We start from the raw sequence: 25,731 nt of genomic DNA, 5'->3' as shown, positions 1-25,731 counted from the left end.
TTTTTTTTTCATTCATATTCACATATCATTTTTATTTCGATTTTTTCCAAATAATTTCTGAAGTAACGTCAATATTTGAAAGAAAATTGGTTTCTGGGAGTTTTTTGACATGATAAATTTGATTTTGATGTCAATATGTCTTCTATTTGTAGGGGGCGCCACCTACATGTATTTTAATCTTTTTTGAAGAGTAATAACTTTTCGTCCCTACCCGTATAAAACTACTGAGTGAAAAATATACATTTCGCTACGGGCAACCGTTCTCTAGATATTTAGAATAGGAACAGTCAGTTTAGAATAGGAATGTCATTATTGAAAAAACAACATGTTGAGTAGATAGTTATTTGACTAAAATAATAAATTTGGGAACTTTTTATTTTTTTAAATTAATCATAAATTTTTCGAAGAAAAAATGATGATAAAACAGTTTCTGTTGAACTTTTGGCACGAATACATTTCAAATTTATGATTTCTATCTGCTTATTTTTATCTGCAGAATATGCTACCGAAGTTTTGGGAATACAGTTCGGACCATCCTGTATAAGTTAATGTTATTAAATGTTAAAATCCGATGTCTCATTTCCGAGATATCATTAATATTTTTTCGAAAAATCCCAAGAACAATAATGTGGCACAATAGTCCAAAAATGTTATCCTCTCTCACATTGGTAACATCCTGTACAAAGGGAGATAGAAATAATAATTTGGTTTAAAAAAATTGTACTAAAAATGTTGCTGGGTCTAAAATCCAAAGACACATTTTTAACTGGATATACACTGACACTTACAGAATTTAGAAACAAAATTAGAATAAAAACTCCATCAACTGACTGTTTTACTTGTTTTAATTTTCTGAAATGTCTCTTTCCAGTTGTACGATCCGGTTCCCCAGTACCAACATCCGCTTGTGCTTCCAATCGCTAGTCGACGACGGCTTGGATTCGGCCGCTCCCAACGTGCGCGAGGTGTCGCCCTCGCGCATCAGGGAGCGCGCAGGCGGAGGAGGACGCGCGGAGGCCACTCTACCCCCTCTGCGCATCAACATACCGGAAGGCGAGTTCGGCAGTCCGTTTCCCTCGCCTACCGGTACTTTGAGTGCCGCCAACAGTTGTCCTGCTAGCCCAAGAGGTACGGTATAAGATTTATATAGTTTGATTATGAACGTTGTGATTGGGATTATTTTTGATATTTTTTCCTAGGTGGTCAGCATGGTAGTGTCAGTCACGGCAAGAGGAACGTCCACGCCGATCTGCAAATGGTGGCAGCGTATGCCGCGGCTCAAGTGGCTCACCGAGACGACAATAACAGTCAGCACGTTCAGCAGAATCACAGTCCGGAGTACAGGCATAGTACTTCCAATGGTAATTCGGTGAGTTTCATGATTTTTAACAGTTTTGAATACAGTAGTTCAAATGTACCGACGTCGTACACGTAAGTAGTTCATATGTACAACAGTGTAGTTTTAACACCGCCGTAATTCCATCGGTTTTTATTACTGTAGTTCAAATGTACTCAAACAACATAAATAGTTCAAATATACAGCACTGTAATTTTAACGCGTTTGTAGTTTCCTGGATTTTTACTACTGTAGTTCAAATACACACAACAGTTTGTCAGTAGGTCAATTGTTTTACTTAGTTACTGTGATTATTCGTAGAAAGTATATTGTCTCTTCAATATGCAAGTAAATATTTTATCATCACATTTGTGTGTATTTTTAAAATTGTTGCTTTATATTTTACCATCAGTAGCCTAAATGAGACTTCATATTACGTTTTTCTGGTTGACGTCCTCGTTTTATGATTATTTAATTTTCTATCTAAATAATTTTGTCGTGTGTCATTTTTTTCAAACCGGGACTGTCTGGAAATTTGCCACTTTGAACTAGTGTTAAATTAGTTTAAGTACCATTAGGAATTGGTTAGATTAAAATAAAATGCATAATTAAAAAATTAAAAATACCACGATAATTTTCTTGTTTATTTATTTATTTTTATCAAACTATTATTAGTTCAAATTATAAAAAATAATGTAGAACAGAAAAAGTGTAAAATTTAATATTTAATATTAAATTTAAAAATCTGTAAATTGTACATTTAAATTGTTGATAAAATTTTACAATTATGCTTATTTTTGTCACAAGAAATAATTAATAAAATTAGGAAAAATGAGCAGATCTATTGTATTGTTTGATACAATTATCAAATTTTTTTTACATCGTGCAACTTTGCAAAAAACTTGTATTAGTGTTTTATTATCTTCATAATAACCCCTTTTTACCTTATCTTCGCGTAAAATAGTTCTAACGTACTGTCAGCTGCTTTAAGGTATAAATTAACTACTTGACTTGCTTTAGGCGCCCTCTGTGGTCATCAACGACGGCAACTACGCCGGCGGAGGAGGAGGCGGCAGCAAGGACGACTCCAAGCCGCCATTTTCCTACGCCCAGCTGATAGTGCAGGCCATAGCCAGCGCCCAGGACAAGCAACTCACCCTCTCAGGAATATACAGTTACATTACCAAACACTACCCCTACTATAGGACGGCGGACAAGGGTTGGCAGAACTCTATCAGACATAACCTCAGTCTCAATAGGTATTTTATTAAGGTATGTCACTTTGTAGCCATCTTGTAAAACCGTTTTATCAAAATAATTTTTATTTTTTTTAGGTCCCCAGAAGTCAGGAAGAACCTGGAAAAGGGTCGTTCTGGAGAATAGACCCTTTGTCCGAATCCAAGCTCATCGAACAGGCATTTAGACGCAGGCGGCAACGTGGCGTGTCATGTTTTAGAGCTCCATTTGGATTAAGTTCCAGGTAAGACAGTTTTTAATATGAGTAGTTCAAATGCACCGATCCATGCAATACGGGTAGTTCAAATGTACTAAGTGCTATACGAGTAGTTCAACGGTGTCGAGCAATTTAATACGAGTAGTTCATATGTGCCATGTATTTTTTCGTTTAAAGGAGCGCGCCAGCGTCACCCTCGCATCTGGGCATGTCCGACGTGATGACGCCCGAGTCTTTGTCGCGCGAAGGTTCGCCGACCATGGAGCACCCGATGGACGCCAGTCAATCGGCGCCGGGTAGTCCTGGTCCCGCCTCGGCCAGGGCGGGTAGCGGTACCATGATCGGACACCAGCAGATGTCGGCGCTGGTGGGAGCGTCCAAGGCGCGCCTACTTTTGCCGCAGCATCATCAGGAACAGTACCTGAACCAGCAACAACAACAGATCGGCGAGAGGCCGGCTTCTAACGGAGAAGAGTACGAAGGTGAGAAAATAAATAGATAGTTTAAATGTACAATCTTTATTTCTTGCTGTATCGCCTTTTAAAGTTTTTTTTTATGTCGGGATTAGATTGTTATAATAGGGATATCAATGAAAATACAGAGTAGTTCAAATGTACTATTTGAATTTTTTGGTTTAAAAGACGTAAAATTTAATTTCCGTTAGTTTAGGATATTTGAAGGGAAATAATAGTAAAAACGAACAGTAGTTCAAGTGTACAATGTTGATTTTTATTTAAAACGTTTTGAAAAATTGCTAGTAGTTCAAATACATCATGGTTATATTTCTGTGTAAAACGATTTATATACGTCTTTTAGTTAAGTTTTAGCTTCCTAGAAGTTGATTATAGATAAAAACAGACAGTAGTTCAAATTTTTTTCTTAAATATCATACCCTATAGACTAGTTTATAACTTTAAACTAACGTTAAAGGTTTTATTCAATTTTAAAACATATCCCAGGTTATCAGAATGTGATTAAATTCATTGATGGTATTCGATAACCTTATTTTTCCTAAGAGGACGCAAATTTGACCAAACAAACACATAAAATGAATCTGAATCGTTTCGATTTGTAATTAACTTAGAAGATAACAAATGCAATCTAAAAATAACGAAATACTATGTTAAGATTACTAGTGTGTCGCTCGGGTAAGTTTCATTATTTCATTATTCTCCTGTTTATTCGCACTTGGCGATAAAATTATCTTTGTAAACAAAAGCGTTTTGTGAATAACAGTTGTAATTAAATTAAATTACTGCGTATACTATTTTCATTTTTGGTAGTTTTTATCTATTATTAAATGTATAAAACGAATTGATAACGTTAAGGAAGATATAAGAAACGTGATAGATTTGTATAATCGAAATGTTTTGATTTTTTTCCCAGAAAAATTCAATCCAAATCTGTTAGAGGAACGTTCACTGTCACCGGGAGCCTTCGCCCCTCAACAGCCCGTCATTGTTCAAGCAGCAAACTATTCACCTTACAGGTAAATATAGTCTGTCCAACGGGAAGATCCTTGACAGTGATAGATGTGTCTGTCATTTTAATTTCAAAGTAGTTTATTTTATTTTACAAAGAAATAAGTTGGTACAATTGGAACGCATAGCAGGAAATTTTAATATATTTAAAATTTGACTGACAAGTGATTACTTCAAAATATTGTGATAAAAAAACTGTATAAAACTGAAAAAATGTATTCAAGTTATTTTATTTAATAAAACGGTATGTGTTAATACAAAACAAACAAGAACAAAACACCACATACCAAAAAAAAATATATAAAAAAGAACTATTTTTTATTTTCAAGCTTCACAAGAAACTTATAACTTCGTTATCAATATAACTTGTCTTATGTACAAATACAAACTTGTAATATTCCACAGGAATAAATAAAACAAACTATTTTATTAATAATAACACTTACCAAATTTTATACCTTAAAGGTTGATTAATTAACTTTAATCTTAATTTTTTTAAACCAGTACCTTTTGACATTATTTTTCTGCAGTACTAAAATCCATTATTTACCTATCGTGTGATGTCGATATTTTACAGCTACTACAGTTTTTAGTATATGTTTAGTACGATCCTTGTACCATATACGAGATGCACTTATCTACGACAAGATGGTATACAAACTTTATTGATGGTAACTTTATTGGTGTATAAAACTTTCTGCCTGGGCAGCGAGTACTAACTATAAACTGCTCTGGGTCTACAGTTTCCGTCGATTTTTCTTGCACTTGACTTCAAAAGACTCAAAACACACGTAATAACACGAATCAAAATGCATCATGTTCCAAAACGCAGGGCATTTGACATAAGTTGACACAAGACTATAACCTATAATTTGGCAAGACTTTGACAAGCCTCAAAAATCTAAAGGCGAGTTCATACGCACCGGCGCTGCGTCCGTTTGTCGTTAATCGTTCCGTCAAACCAATAAAATTGAAATATGATCTGTCATTTTCGAAATAAACCAATAAAACTGGTTAAAAACAACAAGAGACGACGCATGATGGATTTATATTTAAATCCATCCATAGTTAACTTAAAAAACATTAGAAACTTTTTTTAGTAAAATAAATAGATTGGTATGGGACGTCATCTGCTTTTCTTCTGTCATCGTCTGTCGAAATCTTACCTAAGAAAAAAATCCTTGACAGTTCTGTTTGATGATTCATTTGACACATTTGAATTTGATTTGAAATTGTGTGGATTTGTCAGTCTTTACGGAGCTTATTTTATGTTATTTATTATTTATTCTACTACTGATAGTTGTATAAAGGTAGTAAATCTAGAATGAAATTGTGGCAGAACTTAAATTAACTGTGACACTATCGCTATTTATCAAAAAAGACTCTAAAATAGTTGGTTGTGTAGCGTGCGGTAGATCTCGGCAAAAATCGAGTGAAATAATGGAACAACTTTTCGCTAGCAAGTGACTATATAATATACATACGTGTAGTAAACCGATCATTTATGAAATTCACTTAAATTAACTAATTTATCGTCCGATTGCTGCCAAAAGTCACTAACTTACTTTTTATTACTTCCGAGAAAAATGCGTCTAAAGATGAATTGCATTGCATAAAGATGTTATAGTTAGTAACTATTCGGTATTAAAATAAAACATAAATAGCCAGAAATCGTAGTTAATGACTTTTGCAATCGATTCTCAGATTCAAAACATAGTTAGTGATTGAATTTGGTTGTTCGGAAAAATGTTAGTTAGTGACTTTTGGCAGCAATAGGACGTTATATTTTTTCTTGCATTTTTGCTTTTATTTACTACTTGTCAAAGATTAGATGTCAAAGAATTTAGATACGTCAGTTTGACTTACCTGCTTCAGTAGCGTATCGGATGTTTGTGTTAATAAATAATTATTAAAACTTATCTATTTTTATTATAAAAATATGTTTTTATAACAATTTTAATAACTGCCAACATTTATTCACAACGTAAAATAAAATAAAAATATCGAGTCTACCCCCACGTCTACCCTACATCATAGTTTTTCATTTTTTAAATAAAATTAGAACGGCACTGATAAATCCGGTGAAGGTTTTAAAGTCACCTTTTCTGCAAATCAAACTAAGTAGATAGGCGCAAATTTGATATGTGGCAATGTCGCCTTCTCTATCTCAGTTGGTTTTTACAGTACGTAGTCAACCTCCGATTGTTTGATCGGGTTAAAATGCACAATGTGATATCTGTTCTTCCTAAATCTATGGTTATACTGGATATATATTTTTGTTTGTTTGTACTTTTCAGCGGTAACAATAGCTACGCCACCATGGGCCTGGACTTGAAGCGGCACCTGGACGAGCAGAGCGCGGGCAGTCCGTCCAGTTCCGGCGAGCTGGACGACCCGGACATGAAGCGGCAACGCCTCATCCAGCCCAAATACGAAACGGAATAATAGTTTGTCCGCTCGTCCACCTAGTTGTTGCCCACCCCCTGTATGTTCTGGCGCAGTGTCGCGCCAGAACGAACCGTATAATATGTATGGATCGCGCGACAGTCGGAAAAAAGACGTACGTTCGCTCTTCTGTCATTCCGTTGACGTTTGTCAAATGACAGAATGGTGGAACGTCATCGTGGAGTCATCAGGTTTTTCGTTAGAGTGCGTGTGTGTGAACGGCCCCTCACAGTCGAGTCTGCGCTGTTAGGTCTTTATGCAATATACCCCCGGTTGAGAAATAAAAAAAAATTAAGGAAAAAATGAGGGAAATTAAAAATTCGGGGTTTCCCATATAAGAATGTATGTTTACGGGTTATATCTCGTAAACTAGAAGAGATAGAGGGATGATTAAACTCTGTATCTGGTCTGGCTTACGAGATATGACCTGTGTACTGGGCTTTTCTTAGGTGGGACACCCTGTATATGATCTAGGAAAATAAATAATGTTCGTTTTCGTTAAGGGATCAAAAAAAGTTAATATTATAATGCGTCTAGAAAAAGAGTTGTTGAATAAAAATTAATAATAATAAATCTAGTAATAATGATACGAATAGGGAAAGGACTTCAAATAAATTCCGACGAAAGTCGCTAAAATTTTAGGTATTTTGAATTTTAATTGTATTTTCGGCTCTTAGATAAAGAAAATAGTTCTTTTGAACGCCCAAAACTTACCTGGCTATAGTTCTTCTCGCGTGAACGTTCCTTCATTTGACATTTGATATAGTATATGGTAATGGTTTGGTTTAAACAAAAAAATCCCTAGACAATGGATAAAAATGTGTTCTGTTAGCTTTGACGGACCGTGTTACGCCATATTGGGAAACGCTACGCGAGAAGAACTATAGCTGCGGTCCGGAAAATTTTGTGTAATGAAGAAATCGGGTAGTATATAATATCTTTTTATTTAAAAAAATCATTTTCTTGGACATTAAATTGCGAAAATTTGTTGTAATTTGGACAGCCTGTACAAAGAGTTAGAAATAACATTTTTGTTTACAAAATTTCACTATTTTTTTATTTTTTTTTTATACAAAATGTTGCTGGATTTAAAAGAGACACATTTCTCAGTAGATTAATAATAGACTGAGAAAAAAGTTTCCGAATTGATATACAAAATGATCGAAAAAAACGGCGCCAGCGATGGCTATGAAATGAAGAGTAATTTTATCGGTAAAATTACATGGGGAATGTCATCGATCGTCATTTCCAAGCCAACTGGGCGCCGTTTTTTTTATCATACTGTAATATAATATGATTCTTACTTAAATATTTGCAAGATAAATTTAAAAATGATATCAAATCACTTCTGGCATTTTCTTTTTTTGAATCTGAGAAAATCGGTTAATTGAATGACAAAAAAATCAGTATTTATACCGGATTTCTTCAAAATATATTTATATGGACTTAAGAAATTACACTTATTCTAAAAAAAAATTGACATTTTCCCCATGTTCTTCAAAGTGAGATTAAATAACTAGTTAATTATTTTCGTTTTTTGCGATGTATAAATATTTTTAGTGCAATATATTTTGAAAGAATCTCACTTACACCTTTTTTCCTTTTTTTTAGTACGAGAGCATAAAACGTTGAATATACAGTGAGTGTCAAAACGTTTGCAACAAATATAAGATTTTTTCTATTTGTTGAGAACTTTTTGTCACGCATTGTATGTCTTTTATTTTCTTGATCAAATGTTTACAAACCAAAATATAAGACATTTGCTGATGTTGGTATTCTTCGGAAAGAAGCTTTTTACATTTTTTTTGCTATTTGTTGATATTTTTGTTGTAGTTTGTTGTTAGAATTTTTTATTACTTTTTATTATAAAATAAACGTATGAGTATGTATGGTGAATAATCAGCAAATGTTTAAGTATTTTTTGTTCATTGACAAACCAGTATTTTGAATTTGCCGCACTTTGTTTATTTTAAACGCCTCCCTGTAAATACTGTATTGAAATTATTTTCCAAAAATTATATATATTGTATAATATTTTCTTTCAGAAACCTATTTGGTATGTTAAGGAGTTTTGTAATGAATGACATTGACATAAATCAAAAAAAAAATCGAAAAAAAAGAAACGTCGAAGCCCCTTCGAATTGATTAGCTCGGAGATCGTTACTTAAATTCATGTTTTTTTTGAAGAAGGTAAATAAGAATCTTTTCTGAAAAAAGAGTAACTATATTTATCTGTATGATTTTAAAAGCTACTATGACGCCGATTTTTTTTTCGACCGTGTTGTAGTATTATTTAAGAAGAATCTTTAAAACTAACTTGTTTTAAGAGATCTAAAAAATAATTAAACCATAGATATATATATATAAAATATAGATTTCCTAATCACTTCAAGCCATCGACGTTAAATTATATAGATCGACTATTTCTTTTCGAAAACGGCAAAAAAATACACCAGTGCGTCGAAAGGTAGTGAATTCTTAACTAATAAATATTTTATAATGAAAGTAACAAATTGAAATTGTTACACTGCGTAATAAATTGTTAATTTGTTACACTATCTATTTGTTTTTCGTATTTGTGACATAAAACGATTCCCAGTTGATTTTTGAAGGCTTATACTTTTTTTTCGATACTTTAATGCTTTTTTTCCGTTATACGAACCTGAGCAGTTCTTATATAGTGTTGTAGAGGGCTTAACATAATGTAAAAAACTGTTTGTACTCGTTTTTCGACTATCCAATGGTCTTAACTGTTAGTTATATATGTACACAAGAAATTGTAAACGTAGGGACTAAAAAAAGAAATAATAAATTAAATTGCTGTGAACCTGCTGTTTATTTTTTTCTTTTCCTAAACCTAAAATTGCGTTTGAACTTATAAAAATGGCAGAAAAAATTGTTTGAACACATAAAAATACCGAGAAAACGTCTCAACATATAAAAAATAAACTTCAAAAAACTTTAGACAGATAAAACTACGAGGTATTTGGAACAAATCAATATCTTATTCAGTAAAAAATATATAAAGTATACAATAAATCTACTAAAATCTATAAAGGTATATGTACAAATAATATTTATATCTATATACAGGGCGTGGCAAAAAGTTCACAACAATTGGAGAAGTTTTTAAATTAAAAAAGAGTTTATACAGAATTTCGTTTGCAGCAAATGCTCCCACCTTTTTTCACGTCCTGTTAATACGAAAATATATCACAAAATGGCGGTTACATTCCGAAAATCATTCTCAGGTCCTCCATAGTGAGTTTGCTCTGAACGACCTGTTTGGTGCCTGTCAGAACGCCCTCGGCCATGCTCAATTTTCGCTCTTGCAGTGCTTTAATTCTTTCCTCGATCGTGTCGAGCGCCATCAATCTAACTCACACCCTGTATAGTAACGATTCAAAATAAAAATAGCAAAAAATATACTTACTTATAGATGAAGACTGGTTTCGTCTGGCCCACCCTGTATATACGATCTTGAGCTTGGTTTTCTAACTGCGGGTTCCAGTGGAGATCAAGAAGGAACAAGTGATTTCCTCCGACTAAGTTTAAACCTACGCCACCTGCTGTTAGGGAGAGAAGTAATACCTAAGAGAAAAAATAAGGTTATAATCCCAGGGTTAACCAAACCAAACCAATGACCTCTAAATAAAGTAGACCCGGCATTTCATTCATAAAAAGGAAAAGATCAGAATCAGATATTCGTTTCTTGCTCTATGCGAGTGGGAACAAGACGGGCTGATCGCAGTCATGAAGGATTCCCGTGAGAATGGCAACGCTGTTCAGAGATCTTGAGAAAGTGTGTCATGGGCGTAGTTACTTTGATTGTAATATATAATTTAATATTATATCCGCGTAAATACCGGGAAAAAAGCGGCGTCCAGTTGGCTTGGAAATGACGATCGATGACATTTCCCATATAATTTTACATATAAAATGACAGCGATCTTCATTTCGTAGCCATCGTTGACGCCGTTTTTATTCGATCATACGGTATGATTTTTGGATACGATATATTGTTGTGCTCGATGGCTCTTCAAATTTTGAAAATGACTACTTCTGTACTCCAATAAATTGAAAATAACTAATTGAAATATTATGATATGCACATTTCCATAGTATAAAGTCTGTAAATTGCTCCAGTAGTAATATAATCCATCAAGCATTCAATGAATACGAGCCGACGACGACTTTTATAAAACATTTATGTGAATTAATGGTTATTATTTTGCTTGAAGCAACGGTGGAAAATGAGAATATTTTAAAACTGTCGTGACTAATTACAATTTTATATTAGGTATAAAAATATTACTATATAGCAACAATAATAAAGATCTTTGTTAAACAAAAGAAAATTTCTAAAATATTTACTTATTTCTGGAACAGTTTCTTCGCGGATAATCGGGACCTTGTACTGAATAAATAATTAACTTTTCATTAGAAATTACCAAACAAAAAATAAGTAACGCTTTATAAAACATATCAAACAAAGATGCATTCATCTCTTAAACTATATAATTTTTTATAGCATTAATAAACAAAACAAAAAATACATTGCTCTATTACCACAAACATTATACCATCGAAAAAAGAAACGGCGTAAAAAATGACAATCAGTGATAATTTTGGCGAGGTGATATGTCATGACCCCTACTCTTGTTTATTTTTTAATGGAACTTACTGGCAGTAGTAGGCCTTAAGGTTGTATTTGACTTTTAAATGGTGTAGTATAAATTCGAAATTTTTTTTTGGATATCGGTTTGTGTTTCTGGAAACATTCTATCCTTTTATAATTTTTCTATAATTAGTATTAGTTTTTGACAAGCTTTATGTCAATTTTTAATAAATGACATCTAGAAATAGACCTCGCCAAAATTATATTCGATTGTTATTCCCAGCAGTCTTCGATACCGTTTTTTTTCTCGATCATTCGGTATTTAGTATGTAATATCCAACGTACTCTTCCCTTAACTTTTTTTCAATCATTATATAATCTATTTTGATTTTACACTTAAAAAATCATCTTTTTTAAAACTCCTAATAAGAATCAGTATGATAGAAAAAAAAGGCCTCCAGTTGGCTTAGAAATGAACATCGATGACATTCCCCATATAATTTTACATATAAAATGACAGCGATCTTCATTTCATAGCCATCGCTGACGCCGTTTTTTTTTCTCGATCATATGGTATTTCGCTTATGAACATTTTTCGTAATTGTGGCATCTTTAATTTTTTTATATATCTTTTCAACAAATTAATCGCATTTGTATACTTGGTATTTGTATACTTGGTTTTAATAATTAAAAATTATGAGCAAAATATTCAATAAAACCAAACGTGACGAAACTAACTTAATGTAATTCATTACTTATAACGGTACATTCCAAAACTGTGTGATTTACTAATACATATTTCCAAAGATTTTTCTCTATTTTACCTTTCGGCACCGCACTGATGTAACATAGCCTTACTCACCTTCGAAATGAAACTTCTAGGTTTAAATCGTCTCTATTTTTGCAAATTAAGCAAGTTCGCACCATTGTCTTATTGTTTATCAATAAAATCACTAAAAACAATACCACAAAACACTAAAATATCTGGAAATCACCTCGTAAAACATTTCGAAAAACTACAACACATTGGCAACGCCGTAGAGCAATTTATGAACGAATTCGAACTGGATGTTTTGTTGGCTGCCTAAATTTAGGAGTGAAGATAGTAAAATGCGTACGTTTTCGGCATCAGCTGGCGTTGCGACGTTGTCGATTGTTTTATGTTAAATTTCTTAATTTCTAAAAATTATAATTACAGAAGATTTAAACCTTTACTTATTAACTTTACTACCTTTAATTATTATCGGTTTAAAATATTCTACGACGTAATCTATATTTGGAATTATGGAATTCCTGGTTTACAATGTGGGTTAGCTATCCCCGTACGTATACGTAGGTAAGACTTCATTTTAAATGCGGCCGGTAGTGGAAATTTGGCATACATGCAATTTTCTAAGGCAATGATGGATTTCGCCAAAATGTAAGTCGCCGGGTCTAATTTATTTCGATGTCATTGTGTACAACAAATTTGAGGAAGTTTTTATGTACCTTCATTTTGTGTTTAGGATTGTTGAAACGGTCGATTATGTCGATTCGTTTGTTCACCGGAACCTTTCCATCCAGTTGGCTGAATTCGATTCCAAAGCGCTTCAAATGAACCGAAATTAAATTTAAATATGACGACCACTGTGATACAATGATGGCCTTATCTTCAGTGTCCAGTACTCTTTCTTCTAACAGCTTCAACAGAGCTTTCACCTGAGGAAATAAATATATTTTGTTTATATACAGGGTGCATCTTAAAATAAGTACAAGTATTTTAACTGGTTATAAAAAAAATTGTCGAAAACTTTAAATTTTTCTGGGAAAATTTTTTTCATTTATTTCTATTTCAGAAATTATCAAAACCAATTTAATAATATCCTTGTATATGGATTTTTAAAGTAGCTCAACCTAAGACGTTTATGGATGTAAAGCACCAGATGGCGGGGCGTATTTCACGGTCTTTTACTACAGAAAAATATTTTTTGTTACTCTGAATTTTGAAGCGACCAATAAAAACAGAGAAAATAAAAATCGATAATTTTCGGACTGTGCCAATTGGTTACCAATCGACCAGATACTTTTTGTCTATTAGATATGCTATAAAAGCTGGTAATTATACAATTTGACCATTGTAAATACCCGACAAATTCCGCAAAGCCGATGCTTTTCACTGATAAGAAAAAAAATGTTTGTTTAGATAATTTTCGAGATATTTTTTCTTTCCGAATGCACATTTTTAAAGTATTTTATATTCTTTGTCCGCTTGATCTATTATACTGGTCGCACGTATCGAAGTTCTGTTTCTTCTAGTTTTAAAAAATGTTCTTATTTCTTTGTAGTGGTTGTAGTGTAAAATTAGATTAATTTTATTAAGTTTAATTATAATGTTTAGTGTAGAATACCACAAATAGTTTAGTAGTGTTTTTATAGTTTATTATTTTGTAGTTAAGTAGTAGGTGAAGGGATAATTTGGTTATTTTTTCTTTTTGTTTAATTAATTAGTAAGTTTGATAATTTTTTCAGTGTAGAATACAAGAAGTAGTTGTGTAGTGTTTTTATAAGAGATTATATTAGTTTATTTTGTAGATGAGTAGTAGGTGAAGGTATTTGGGTATTTTTTCTTTTTGTTTTTCTTCTAATTGTAGTAATTCTATTACGTATTGTGATAGATACACTATATCTTCCTTCAACTTCGTTGAAAAGCGCATTACCACATAATTTTGCTTTTTTGGTAGTAGAATATACGAAAAAAAAATCTGATCAAATTTATTTTAAATTAAATTAATCGAGTCTTATTAATCAAATTAATCTAGTCAAATAATAATAATAGTTAGTTTATAAAAACTACTGGAGACTGGAGATAGAGAGTCGGTTAAATGGGGAAAGAATTGCAGTTTTGTGGGGTCATAAATATGCGCCTTTCAGATTTTTTTTTTCAAAGTTCGAGGCTTACTAGATATTTCGAAAAAAAACAAATTTTGGCTATTTTAAAACTTTTGTCTCTAATTCCATTATAATCTACCGTATGATCAAATAAAAACGGCGTCAACGATGTCTATGAAATGAAGATCGCTGTCATTTTATATGTAAAATTATATGGGAAATATCATCGATCGTCATTTCATAGCCATCGCTGACGCCGTTTTTATTCGATCATACGGTATTTTAGATAAAAAGTTTTCACATAAAAGTTGTAGATAATTACATACCTAATGAGTTTGTGTTTTCTGTTTTTTTTTCTAAAGCCTGTCATTTTTGACATATATGACACAAACGTTATGTTTTTTTTTAATGGAAACCATAGTTGGCCATGACTTCATAAAAAGTGCCATTTTTAAGCTTTTCAACGATATAGGTAGGTATAATATGTTTTTTTCGAAAAATTACAAGTTATAGCCAATGCATTTCTTTCTTGGCTAATTTCCATACCAATAATACCATGCCAATTAGTTGGCATCAAGAATGTAAAAAGTTTTATGTTTTCAAAAAAAATATCGCAAAATTCGTAAAGCACTCAATTTAGAATAAAATAATCTAAGAATGAAATGATTCTTTTATAAACCTGCATTAAATCAAATTAAAATAGGTATGTAACTTTTTTTAAATATTAATTAATAGCAATTAGCATTATCATAAATTATTATAAATAATGTACCAACATATCGAAATAATAATTTCTTTGTTAATACAGTTTAGAATTCTTAAAATAACAGGCAAAAATAATCCACAATTTACAATAAAATAAAAGTTTTGTTTAAATTTCTTAATCAGCTGATCAGTATTAAAGTTCTCAGAAACCCGGGGCTATATTATTACATTACTCTGAGGAAAATAACGAAAACAATCGATATTTTTGACTCCGCCCCGAAAGGTTCACGATTTGTCCTCCAGTTGGCAGCACATTTTGTCTAGTCGGTTGAACAACTTTAAGAATATATAAACAAGGATAATATCTTAGGACTATGTAAAGTGATTAAGAAGGAACACAAAAATGTAATAATATACAGGGTGTTGCGTTTAAAAAGATCATCCCTGCCGAATCACATTTTTTTGAACGACCCTAGAAGTTAAAATATTTTCCTGAAAAACATCCTAGTATGTACTTGAGGTTCGCACTTATTATAGGAACTACAGATGCCAGACACACTCTTGCAGGACCCTGTATATGGGTGAAGGAATATTTATAATCCAAACTCGTACCTTACTGCTGGGTCTGTCACTGGCAAAAACTGGATCAGAAGGGTTCAGATGACCCCTGGACGCTTCTTTCAATGTTATTTTCTCTTCCCGTATCCCATCCAGGTATCCGTCTGATTTGTGCTCGTCTACGTCGGCGTCGTCTTCTAAATTCATCTTGCTCAACTGTTCCAGCAGATTCATTTCTTCCAGTTTTTCGTCATCGTCGCCCAGATCTTCCCTACCTTCTTGCAGCATCTGGTAACAATATACATACACAGGATGTTGTTAAAGAAGTCATATAACAAAATTACTAGTGACAGTTCTCGAAAATACACGAAAAATTCGAATCGTTTTTTTTTATTTCGAAATGTCATAAAAAATGGTTGAAAAAAAGTTATAAAATTATTGAACTTACCGCGGTGATCAATGACGGATGACAGCAAATCTGCCTCAACCTCAAAAGCAGAACCAGAATTTCGTGCTGACTCACTGTTTTCACTTTGTTCATCCTCAGGATTTTCAACGCTTTCGCATACTCTCCGTTTGGGTCTTTACCTGAAATATTATTTAATTATAATAAATACCGAAAAAACGTTACACTAAAATATTGGTACATTCATCCACAATACCTAACCCAATGATTTAAAAAAAAAGTTACTTACCAGGCAAGTCCGTGTATTTCTGATCGACAAAGGCCTGATTTTTTTCGGCCCTCTGGTGCAAAAACTGGGCGAACAGCGTTTGAGAGAATATGAGGACTTTGTGGTACACTCTCAGCTCGTCCTTGTCCAGAGACACGTTGATTAATTCCCATTTTTTCTCGGGCATCATTAACAAAGAGCCTTTTTCCATTAGTTCGACTTTGGTTCTTCTCAGCATCAGGGACGAAATTACGGTGTGAAGTCGCTCTAAACCCCCTGTAGATTTGTCGCCAACCCATCTTTTCCACACCTACGTTTTTATATAACAATCAGTGAAATATGATCCAAGATAATTTCAAAATAAAAGTAATATTTACGAGGTATTTTCAAAATTAGTAAGATATTTACGAAATATGTTAAATGTATGAATATTTACGAAATATTTCAAAACTACTTTTTGACAAAGTATTTTGTAATAAATGACAAATTTTCGAAAACTTTAAAAATAATTAAATATTTTACGAAATGTTTCAAAAGGAATCCATATTTACGAAATATTTCGATAGCAATAAAATATTTTACGAAGTATTTTAACAAATTTTTTGAAATCGCTAAAATAGTTACGAAATATTTCAGCAAAAAAAAAATTGAAAAAAATATTTACGAAATGTTAGAAGACAAATGAAATATTTTAGAAGATATATCGAAATAAATTAATTTTTACGAAATATTCCAATACCAATGAAATATTTTACGAAATATTTTGAAATCGCTGAAATATTTTAAATCAATTAAATATTTTAAATCAATTAAATATTTTACGTAATATTGCCAAGTGTAATAATATTTATGAAATATTTGAAAATGAAAATTTTTACGAAATATTTCAAAATTAACATTAAAAAAATATTTTTAAACCAATGGCATTTTTAAAAAGTAATCAAAAAAAAAACAATGAAACATTTAAGAATTTCCGAAAATTAATGAAATATTTACGAAATATTTTATAATAAAACAACAACAAATGAAATAGGTACTTGACAATACTCAAAGCAATATTATTAATATATTTATAACTCTTCAACTCAATTGTCAGTACCTGAAGATCATCAAATGGCGAACACCTTAAATATTTGAGCAAAGCATACATGTCCAGTTCTTTATTGTGCATGGGAGTTCCTGTCAGAGCCCATCTAGTTAAAAAAATAAAAAAAACAAAAACAAAATTATAAAAAGAATAAAGAAATAATAAAAAAAATTATATAAAAATAAAATTATTAAAAAGCAATAAAAAAACAAAGAAAAACAAATAAATAAAGAGCATAAAAATATAAAAAAATACCTTGACTGTGCTGACAATCGACAACACGCTTCGGAAGTTTGAGACTTGTAATTTCGAATTTGATGAGCCTCATCTAAAATAATTCGCCTCCATTTTATTTTAAAAAGAGCGCTTTCTTTGTCTGCCTCGTTGTTCACAATAGAGTAAGTGGTAATGACCTAAAAAAATAAAATTACTACAAAAAAAACAACAGAAAAAAGCAGATTTATCAGTTTTTGCCCTTACCACATCATACTCAGCAATTTTCTTGATCTTAGTTTCACGTTTGGGGCCGTGAAAAAGCATGTACGACAGCAATCCCCGTTTTAGACGCCTGTCAATCTCGCCTGACCACTGATTAATCAAACTGGCCGGGCATACGATCAGGCTTCCTAAAATAACAACAATGTAACCTGTAGTGTACGTTTTTTTTCCAGAAGCGCAAATCAGAAGAATGTAGATTACATACGAGAAGTGGCAACGCAGTAAGTGCAAGTAGTACATGGTTAAGGAAATATTCAAAAGAAAAAAAAGTTTCCACACAAATATTACCAAGATAATTTCAAAATTAATGTAATATTTACGAAGAATTTTACGAATATTTACAAAAAATTTCAAAAAAATGAAATAGTTTACGAAATATTTCGAATGTATTGATATTTACGAAATATTTCAAAAACAATAAAATATTTTACGAAATATTTCGAATGTATTGATATTTACGAAATATTTCAAAATTAATATTTTTACGGAATATTACTTCTACATAAATATTACTAAGATAATTTCAAAATTAATGTAATATTTACGGAGAATTTTATGAATGTTTACGAAATATTTCAAAAACAATAAAATATTTTAAGAAATATTTCGAATGTATTGATATTTACGAAATATCTCAAAATTACTATTTTTACGAAATGTTTAAAAACAAATATTTTTAGAAAGTATTTTGAAATAAATGACATTTTTACGAAATATTTAAAAATAAACAAATTATTTTACGAAATATTTCAAAGTCTAAATTATCTAAAATATACGGAAAAATTTAAAAAATACTAAGTTTTAAAAATAAAACGCACACGCGTGTTTCTGGGGTCGAAATATAAATTAAAATATAATTAAAAATATATGACAAAAAAGCTTACCTCCTTTATATTTCATATTTTTCCCCACATATTCGTTTTCCTCGTCCGAATCTGACTGTTCTTCGCTTTTGCATTTTACAATTAGCGATAACATGGTCAGAGTTTTTCCAAGGCCCATATCGTCTGCCAAAATGCCACCAGAAGGTTTTTCCTTCTCTCTATATCGCCAAAAAAAATTAAATCGCTAGTTTGATTCTGTTCAATGTTAAACACAAAATAACTGTTTATAGTAATATACAGGAGTGATCCATGTTTATAGGACCTTTTTTCCATATTTTTTGATAAGGATTTACCTCCTGAAATTTGGCCATGCATTTTTCAAACATTCTGTATAATTACCTGAACATCAGCCATGCCAAAGCGCGTTTTTGATGCGACATTAGTTCAACTTTCAAGCCACGAGGATCCTCAGCAAAATCTTCCTCTTTTGGACAGGTTTCTATTGCACCGTGTAGTTGTTGCAATCTATCTAGAGTAATTGCTTTCTGAACGTTGTACGTATTCATTGCTACAAACAAAACACCAGTTAACTTTTTTAAGTAGGGTACGGGCCAAGTAAATGACGGTTAGGGCTTGCCCTCGCCAAAATTATCATCGATTGTCATTTACAAGCCTTCTTTGACGCCGTTTTTGGAAGTGAAACTTCTTTACGCGCGTTGGGAGTAAAAATTCAAGGTCGTGACGCTCGAGAAGAAAAGTAATAGCGGCAGGGTTGCCACACCTACCCGATTCGGGGTAGATCTGCCCCTTTGTAAAACAATTTAACCCCGTTATGTCGTGATAATCTATCGCAATGAAAAATAAGCTTGTGGCAACACTGGGTAACGATCTGTACAAAACGCGGCACGAAAATAAAAAAAATATATACAGAGTTGTTCACCACATACGACACGGAATATTGTAGCTAAACGATTAGATCTTTAAAAATTGTAAGTTTTGGGTTCGTTGAAGGACTATTAGAGCTACAATTTAAAAATATTTTTACAAAACACAGAGTGTCCCAAATAAATAAAAAATATCAAAGCTGTATTTTTTTAAATGAAACACCCTGTATATTATTACATTTTTAGTTTCTATGATTAAAATAAAGGTAAATTTTATTAAGGTTTATTACACTTAAACCTTACCGTTCTTGAAATATTTTCAATTTTGTGAAATTGCAGTATAATATACACTGCTGGCAAAGGAATATTAGCAATAGGAGGTTTTCAATGCGATAAAAAAAGAAGGTAAGGCTGCAAAATACACTGCAGTGCAACAGAGACGGATAAAGTGTCTTTTCCCTACCATTGTATAGGGGAAGTGATCATAGAAGTGATACGACGATAGAGCCCCTGCGAGAGGGGGCGCCGGGCGGGTCTTTAAGACGCTTGTGTGGGGGCTACCGCCTACTAATAGAACATAATCGAAAAAATAGAAACAGGACGGACAGTGTTGCCATTCAGTTAAATCGAAATTATGTTGGCTTGTCAAAATCCTAAATCTTCTAATCCCATTATCTTGCCTACTTAATGAAATATTAAATAAAGTAAGAAACAATTTTAAGAATGTTTTCTCTAGGCACATAACTTCTTTCTAAAACGAAAAGTAACATGCAAAACTTTGAAATCATTTCTAAAATAGCAAGTGCAATTCTATGAAATGGCAATACTGTACGATCTTCCTAGCAGTCGCCCCGACACAGTCGGTCGGCGGCGGCGCTTGACAAAGCCGCGGCTGTGACAAAGGAATTAGGCCGAAAAAAACTTTATAAGGAGTAGCCGAACAGGGTTGCCGGGTTGGTTAGATTATAATTCCATACGAGAACAAAATTCTCGGTAGATCTTCAACAAAAATTGAAAGTACAGAAATGAAATAAAATATAATATTTAAGTCCAAAATTAGCATTCCTATGTGTCGTAATAATAGATCACTCAAATAAAATACAAATATAATAAATATAACAAGAATTAGAAATAGCTAGGTATATTATTTGATATTAAAAAAAATATTGAATTAAATAATATTAATATATTAATAAAAACATATAAAACTATAACAAGTAGGGATAGCAGTCACAAATTAGTGTAACAGTCACTTTTTACCTTTGTACAAATTTTGATCAGTGATATCTAAAATTAATTTCATTTCAATGGTAAAGCTGTAGCAACTCTCAACTCTTTTTTCATATTAATAAATTTTTTTGACGGGAAAATCACTAAATATTGTCCGAATTTAGGTTGTTTCTTAACTTAAATTTTGTTTTTGTTTACATTTTTTGGGGGAAAATATGGGTTCAACTTTAGTAGATGAATGAAATAAAATCTTTTCAAAAGATATCAACTTCTTCGGGCATGCCGCCAATCCCGCGCCTAATAAGGAGTAATAAGGATTTTTAGGAATATCTCTGTAACTCTGCAACTAGACAGAACGATGACCTGTATGTCTGTTATTACTAAATAAAATTTAATGAAACAATAATAAAGTCAGATTATATAGATTCCAACGCGGCAGTCGCTTAATTTTTAGTCAAATAAGTCAGCTTTTTAAAAGTGCTTCTATTGTAAAAACTAAAGACGCAGTTGAATATATCGTTAGATTTTTCTTTAAATCGGTAGATCGGTAGCTTACAGACGAAACTGGTACACCTGGCAACTCTGTGATGAACTGACTGGAGTCGGAATAGCGAGGTGCGGAGGCGCGGGAAGGGAAATAAAATAATGGCGATAAATAAAGGGCAGATGGGTATCATGAGTGGATGGGAGGTGGCGGAATTTCCAAAATTTGTTATCTTATTGGAGTTTGTCTAAGTAGACAGTCGTAGTGGAAGTGGAAACGGGGAAGTTGTTGTCCATCTCTGTTTAAGCATAGACTTTTTATAGGCGTTTCATTCCAATGCATGTAATTCCTATGCCTAGAGATCCATTGCCGGGCCTGTATAGAATTTAAAAGAGTAATAAAAATATAGGATCTTCTTTCAATGCGCAGTAGGGAACGCAACGTTTACCGGCAGCCAGACGGGCCGCATGCTGTTCTAGAGAGCATAATAAAAGATATATCCAAGAGCCAGACGTCTTAAAATACTTGTTTTTCCGACGTTGCTAGCTCTCGTACTATTACCTCTTTTTCCAAAAGTTTTCGGCTGTACCGCATTGGCTCCAGCCTGCAAATCATCCCATGCCAAATTGGCAAAAACGTTTTTCGGCACTTCGACGTCCTCTTTCGTTATGGCCATCTGAGTCAGTATGACTCTTTGTTCTTCCAGATTGTTACGGGCCTGATCATATCGCTGCTTCAGCAATGCGCCACCGTCAGGAAGTGCTGATATATTAATCGTTCTCAGCATGTTGCCCATTTTGTTCAGTTCCGATTCCAGGCTTGTCACGACGTTTTTTTGTATGGAGTATTCGCTGGGAGTTACGTCGAGCTTGGAAGAACTCTCTAGAGATTGTATTGATGCTTCTTTTAACTCTTCTGGACTTTCTGGTTGGTTTTTAACGATAAAAGGGTATAATGTTTGTTGTTTCGATGCTTTTTTCGGTTTGCGCACTTTTATAGGAGTTGAAACCGGCTCGATGCTTGCTGAGTCAGATATTTCACCGCTGCTGATCTAAATATAACATATACAGGGTAAGGTACATAATAAACACCCTCTATACTATATACGCCCGAAATGTTTTAATAAATATTTCTGGCAATAATAGTAGCTCCTGGAATAAAAAACTTGGAAATATTGTTGAAGTGTAGACCTAAAGTAAGTATTAGGATGTATTTCAGGAAAATATTTTAACTTCTACAGGGTGACTCAAAAAAGTGTGAGTGGATCTGGATGATTTTTTCTAAATGGAACACCCTGTATATTATTGCATTTTTGGCTTCCTTCCAAATCGTTTTACATAATCCTAAATAAATAAAAAATATATATTTTTCGGCCTTTCTTTTTTTTTTCGGACTGTCGCCAGCGACACGTCAAGAGGACCAATGAGATTTGTACAAAATTCAAACAGCTGTCAATTTTAAATTTAGTACAGCTCCCATTGGTTGTTTGAAATGTCAAACTGTGTCGTCAGCGACACGACGTCGTTCTGAGAACGAGGCTTAAAATGTCATCAGCTTTTGACATTTGTAAATATCAGACCAATGCCGTCTCTAATAGAACAGCCTCGGAGCGAGATTTATGACGTCACGCTAGTTAGATACTACGAATTAATAAATATGTTGTAGAATACATGGGAAACATAATTATTCCTTGTATTTTTGGTTATACTAAAACGTTTTTTTTAAACCAAAAAAAAATAATGAAAAACCAAATGAAAACTTAATCAGCGTTTTTCCTAAATCCCAAGAAAGTCAAAAAATTTTAGAATAATTTTACATATAAAATGACAGTGATCTTTATTTCATAGCCATCGCTGACATCTTTTTTCTATGATATTGTATTATTTGCAAATATAATTTTTCGAACATTGATACTTGCAAAATATACATATAAATTTTGTTAATAAAATTAATAATACATCACTATTAGTAGATATTGAATGTTTTTTTGTTAAATTAGATCGATTTTCAAACCCCAAAATTTAAAATATATTTTACATTTTACCCATTATCTTATGTACCTATTCATTATTTGTATACTGTAAAATATTTGCTGCATTTGTATGGTTCATAGTTTATTTGCCAAAGTATTTATTACTATAAATATATATTATTTATAGTATATTTCATGTAAACCAAATCATTTTTAAAATACAAACCAAAAATACGAGGAATATTATGTTTTCCATGTATTCTACAACATATTTATTAATCCGTAGTATCTAACTAGCGTGACGTCAAAAATCTCGCCACGAGGCTGTTCTATTAGAGACGGCATTGCGTCAGCATGGTCGCAAGTTGCTAACCTAATAAAATTAACACTAGAAAAACCCGCAGGGACTGTCAAATTCAAAGTTATTCGTTTCACAGACTATAGATGATCTATACTAACTTTGCTGTAAATATCGGAATCTTAAGTCATACAGGGTGTTCAAAATTCTACGCCGAACTTTCTAAAATATATAAAATAATTTTTCTTGTATTTTTTTTTAAAGAACATCCCGTATATTTGTTTTTTATTAGATGGAGAATGGTAAAATACGAGAGAAAGATCATTTGGTGGCTTTGATAAAAATTTACTGCGGAAAATGCCATATGAAATATAAAACCACAGATATTTGCAAAACCGTTAAAATTTTTGAAACGCTCTAAATACAAAAAAAATGTCCATTATCCATTATGTAAAATGATTTGAAAGGAAGCCAAAAATGCCATAATATACAGGGTGTTCCATTTTTAAAAAATCATCCCAATCAACCCACACTTTTTTGAGAGCTACCGTGTAAAGTTAAAATATTTTAGGTTTGGACTTAAACAAAATTGCCAAAATTTTTTATTTTAGGAGCTACAGATGCCCGACGCACTATTGCCGGACCCTGTAGAGTTTTGAATATCAGAACTCTCATCAAATTTTACAAAGAATTTAAATCTTCAAGAAAAAATTGGAGCATCCATTAAAAATAAAAAAGTTCACGAATGGTTATCTAAAATTATTTCTTACCTCTACAATGTCACTTTCGTTGCCACTCAGAATTTCTACACTGACATCTTCTCTTCCAAAATTCGTCTGCAAATTGTTCTTCGTTCTCTTTTCCGGATCCTGTATGGCCGTACTGTTCAGAATACCTAAAATTATTCTCAAAATAACCAAGAAAAATCTTCAAAAAAGCAATATAACAATTTACCTGCCGTGTTGAATTCAAACTGATGAGTGAATCTGTGATTCCTTGCTTTGGCAGAAGAATTCAAGGAATTCGTCGACAACTCTAGATCAGCTCTTCTTGAAACTGAATGGTTTGAATTATTGGTCTTCTGAAATAATTACAATAATGGTGTAAAGAATGATTTAAAAGTAAATGTGATGTATTATATGTCAAATTATATGGGGAGTGTCATCGATCTTCAGCGTAGTGGGATGGTTAGTTTTAAGAGACTCTTGAAAAATTAAATTATTCTATATCTACTTTTTACCTGTAGATCAGCTTGACGATCCATTGAATTAAAATTGAAATCTCCCAGTTTATTCTAATTTAAGAAAAGAATACATAGTTTAATATCAATTTAAAAAACAAAAATAATTCGCTCACTTGAAATGATGTTCTTGACTTTAAAGCTTGATCACTGTCTGAATCCTATAGAGTAAGAAAATGATAAATTGGCAAATGATTTTATGATTAAAACATAATAAAAATTGGCTTACATCTTCGTTTTCAACACCATGATCACTGTCGGGCTCATAAATCGAAGATTTTCTCTAAAACAATACATATTTTTTTTAATTCAAACCTTACCTTAGATCAAAACACTTACCCTTGTTGGTTTTGTATTCGACACATAGCTTGATCTCTAAAAAGTAAATTTTTATTGAAAAATAAAGTAAGAACTACTTCTAAATTATCTTTTACCTTTTCAAGCATTTCTTCCTCTTCATCTGAACTCTCTTCATTAAGGGAATCTTTCTATAAGTTAAAAAATATGAATATTTGAAGTACAAACAATAATTTTAGCGATATAACTAACTTGGCTTGTTCGTGAAGCTAGTAAACTTGGAGATCTCACTTTTGATTTGTTTACGCTTCTTTCAGGCACCTCCAATTTATTTGTACTGTTATTCGAAATATTCTGAGTACTTCCTTCACAATCTGTATCGCTGTCTGTGAGTATAGGCCTAGCTGATTTCTTAATGGGAAAAATGTTACTCTCGCGATTCGCTCTAGATTTCTCTACGTATGAGAAGGAAAGCCTGTTGGTCGCTTCACCTGATTCATCTATAACTAGGTCTACAAAAATAAAATTACTACTGAAGAACACAAGAGAAAATAATTATACGTACCACCTTCTGAAGAGTCCTTGTTTTTATTCTTAGGGGTATTGTATGAGTCGTCTTCATCATCTAAAACAACATTATTGGTAAGCAATCTGCTTGAAATATAGTTTAATTACTTACCAGAATAAATCACGTCGCTAGAACTATCCATTTTTAATATAAAATATAAAATTTAGAAGTTATTATTTGCCATAAGCGTGTCCTTGTAGTGTTTTAAAAG

At 32.3% G+C, this 25,731-nt stretch overlaps 2 protein-coding genes across 2 annotated transcripts in view; one reads left to right on the top strand and one right to left on the bottom strand.

Moving 5' to 3' along the window:
• The window catches only part of LOC115888762 (forkhead box protein K1-like), a 14,387-nt gene extending 4,845 nt beyond the window's left edge, over positions 1-9,542 (top strand). Inside the window, exons 2-8 of the mRNA XM_030908604.1 lie at positions 872-1,128; positions 1,200-1,369; positions 2,357-2,608; positions 2,671-2,816; positions 2,967-3,271; positions 4,176-4,278; positions 6,568-9,542. Coding sequence (XP_030764464.1) covers positions 872-1,128; positions 1,200-1,369; positions 2,357-2,608; positions 2,671-2,816; positions 2,967-3,271; positions 4,176-4,278; positions 6,568-6,715 — 1,381 coding nt within the window. The 3' untranslated portion in view covers positions 6,716-9,542. The remainder of the gene's footprint in view (positions 1-871; positions 1,129-1,199; positions 1,370-2,356; positions 2,609-2,670; positions 2,817-2,966; positions 3,272-4,175; positions 4,279-6,567) is intronic.
• LOC115888754 (transcription termination factor 2-like) lies at positions 8,777-25,731 on the bottom strand. Its single transcript, XM_030908593.1, has 22 exons — positions 25,632-25,731; positions 25,518-25,577; positions 25,205-25,464; positions 25,090-25,143; positions 24,995-25,030; positions 24,885-24,938; positions 24,772-24,816; positions 24,656-24,709; positions 24,370-24,496; positions 24,186-24,310; positions 21,707-22,196; positions 18,947-19,115; positions 18,608-18,765; positions 17,706-17,851; positions 17,481-17,638; positions 17,238-17,331; positions 16,160-16,448; positions 15,913-16,052; positions 15,519-15,752; positions 12,822-13,031; positions 10,149-10,306; positions 8,777-10,090 (listed from the first exon to the last, which is right to left on the bottom strand). The coding sequence occupies exons 1-22, from the start codon at positions 25,660-25,662 to the stop codon at positions 9,943-9,945; spliced, it is 3,240 nt and encodes a 1,079-aa protein (XP_030764453.1). The 5' UTR covers positions 25,663-25,731; the 3' UTR covers positions 8,777-9,942.

Source organism: Sitophilus oryzae, unplaced genomic scaffold, assembly GCF_002938485.1.
Source record: "Sitophilus oryzae breed Bouriz unplaced genomic scaffold, Soryzae_2.0 scaffold_808_pilon_pilon, whole genome shotgun sequence".
In the NCBI taxonomy this organism is placed as follows: Eukaryota; Metazoa; Arthropoda; class Insecta; order Coleoptera; family Curculionidae; genus Sitophilus; species Sitophilus oryzae.
This window is presented reverse-complemented; position numbering and strand designations above follow the sequence as displayed.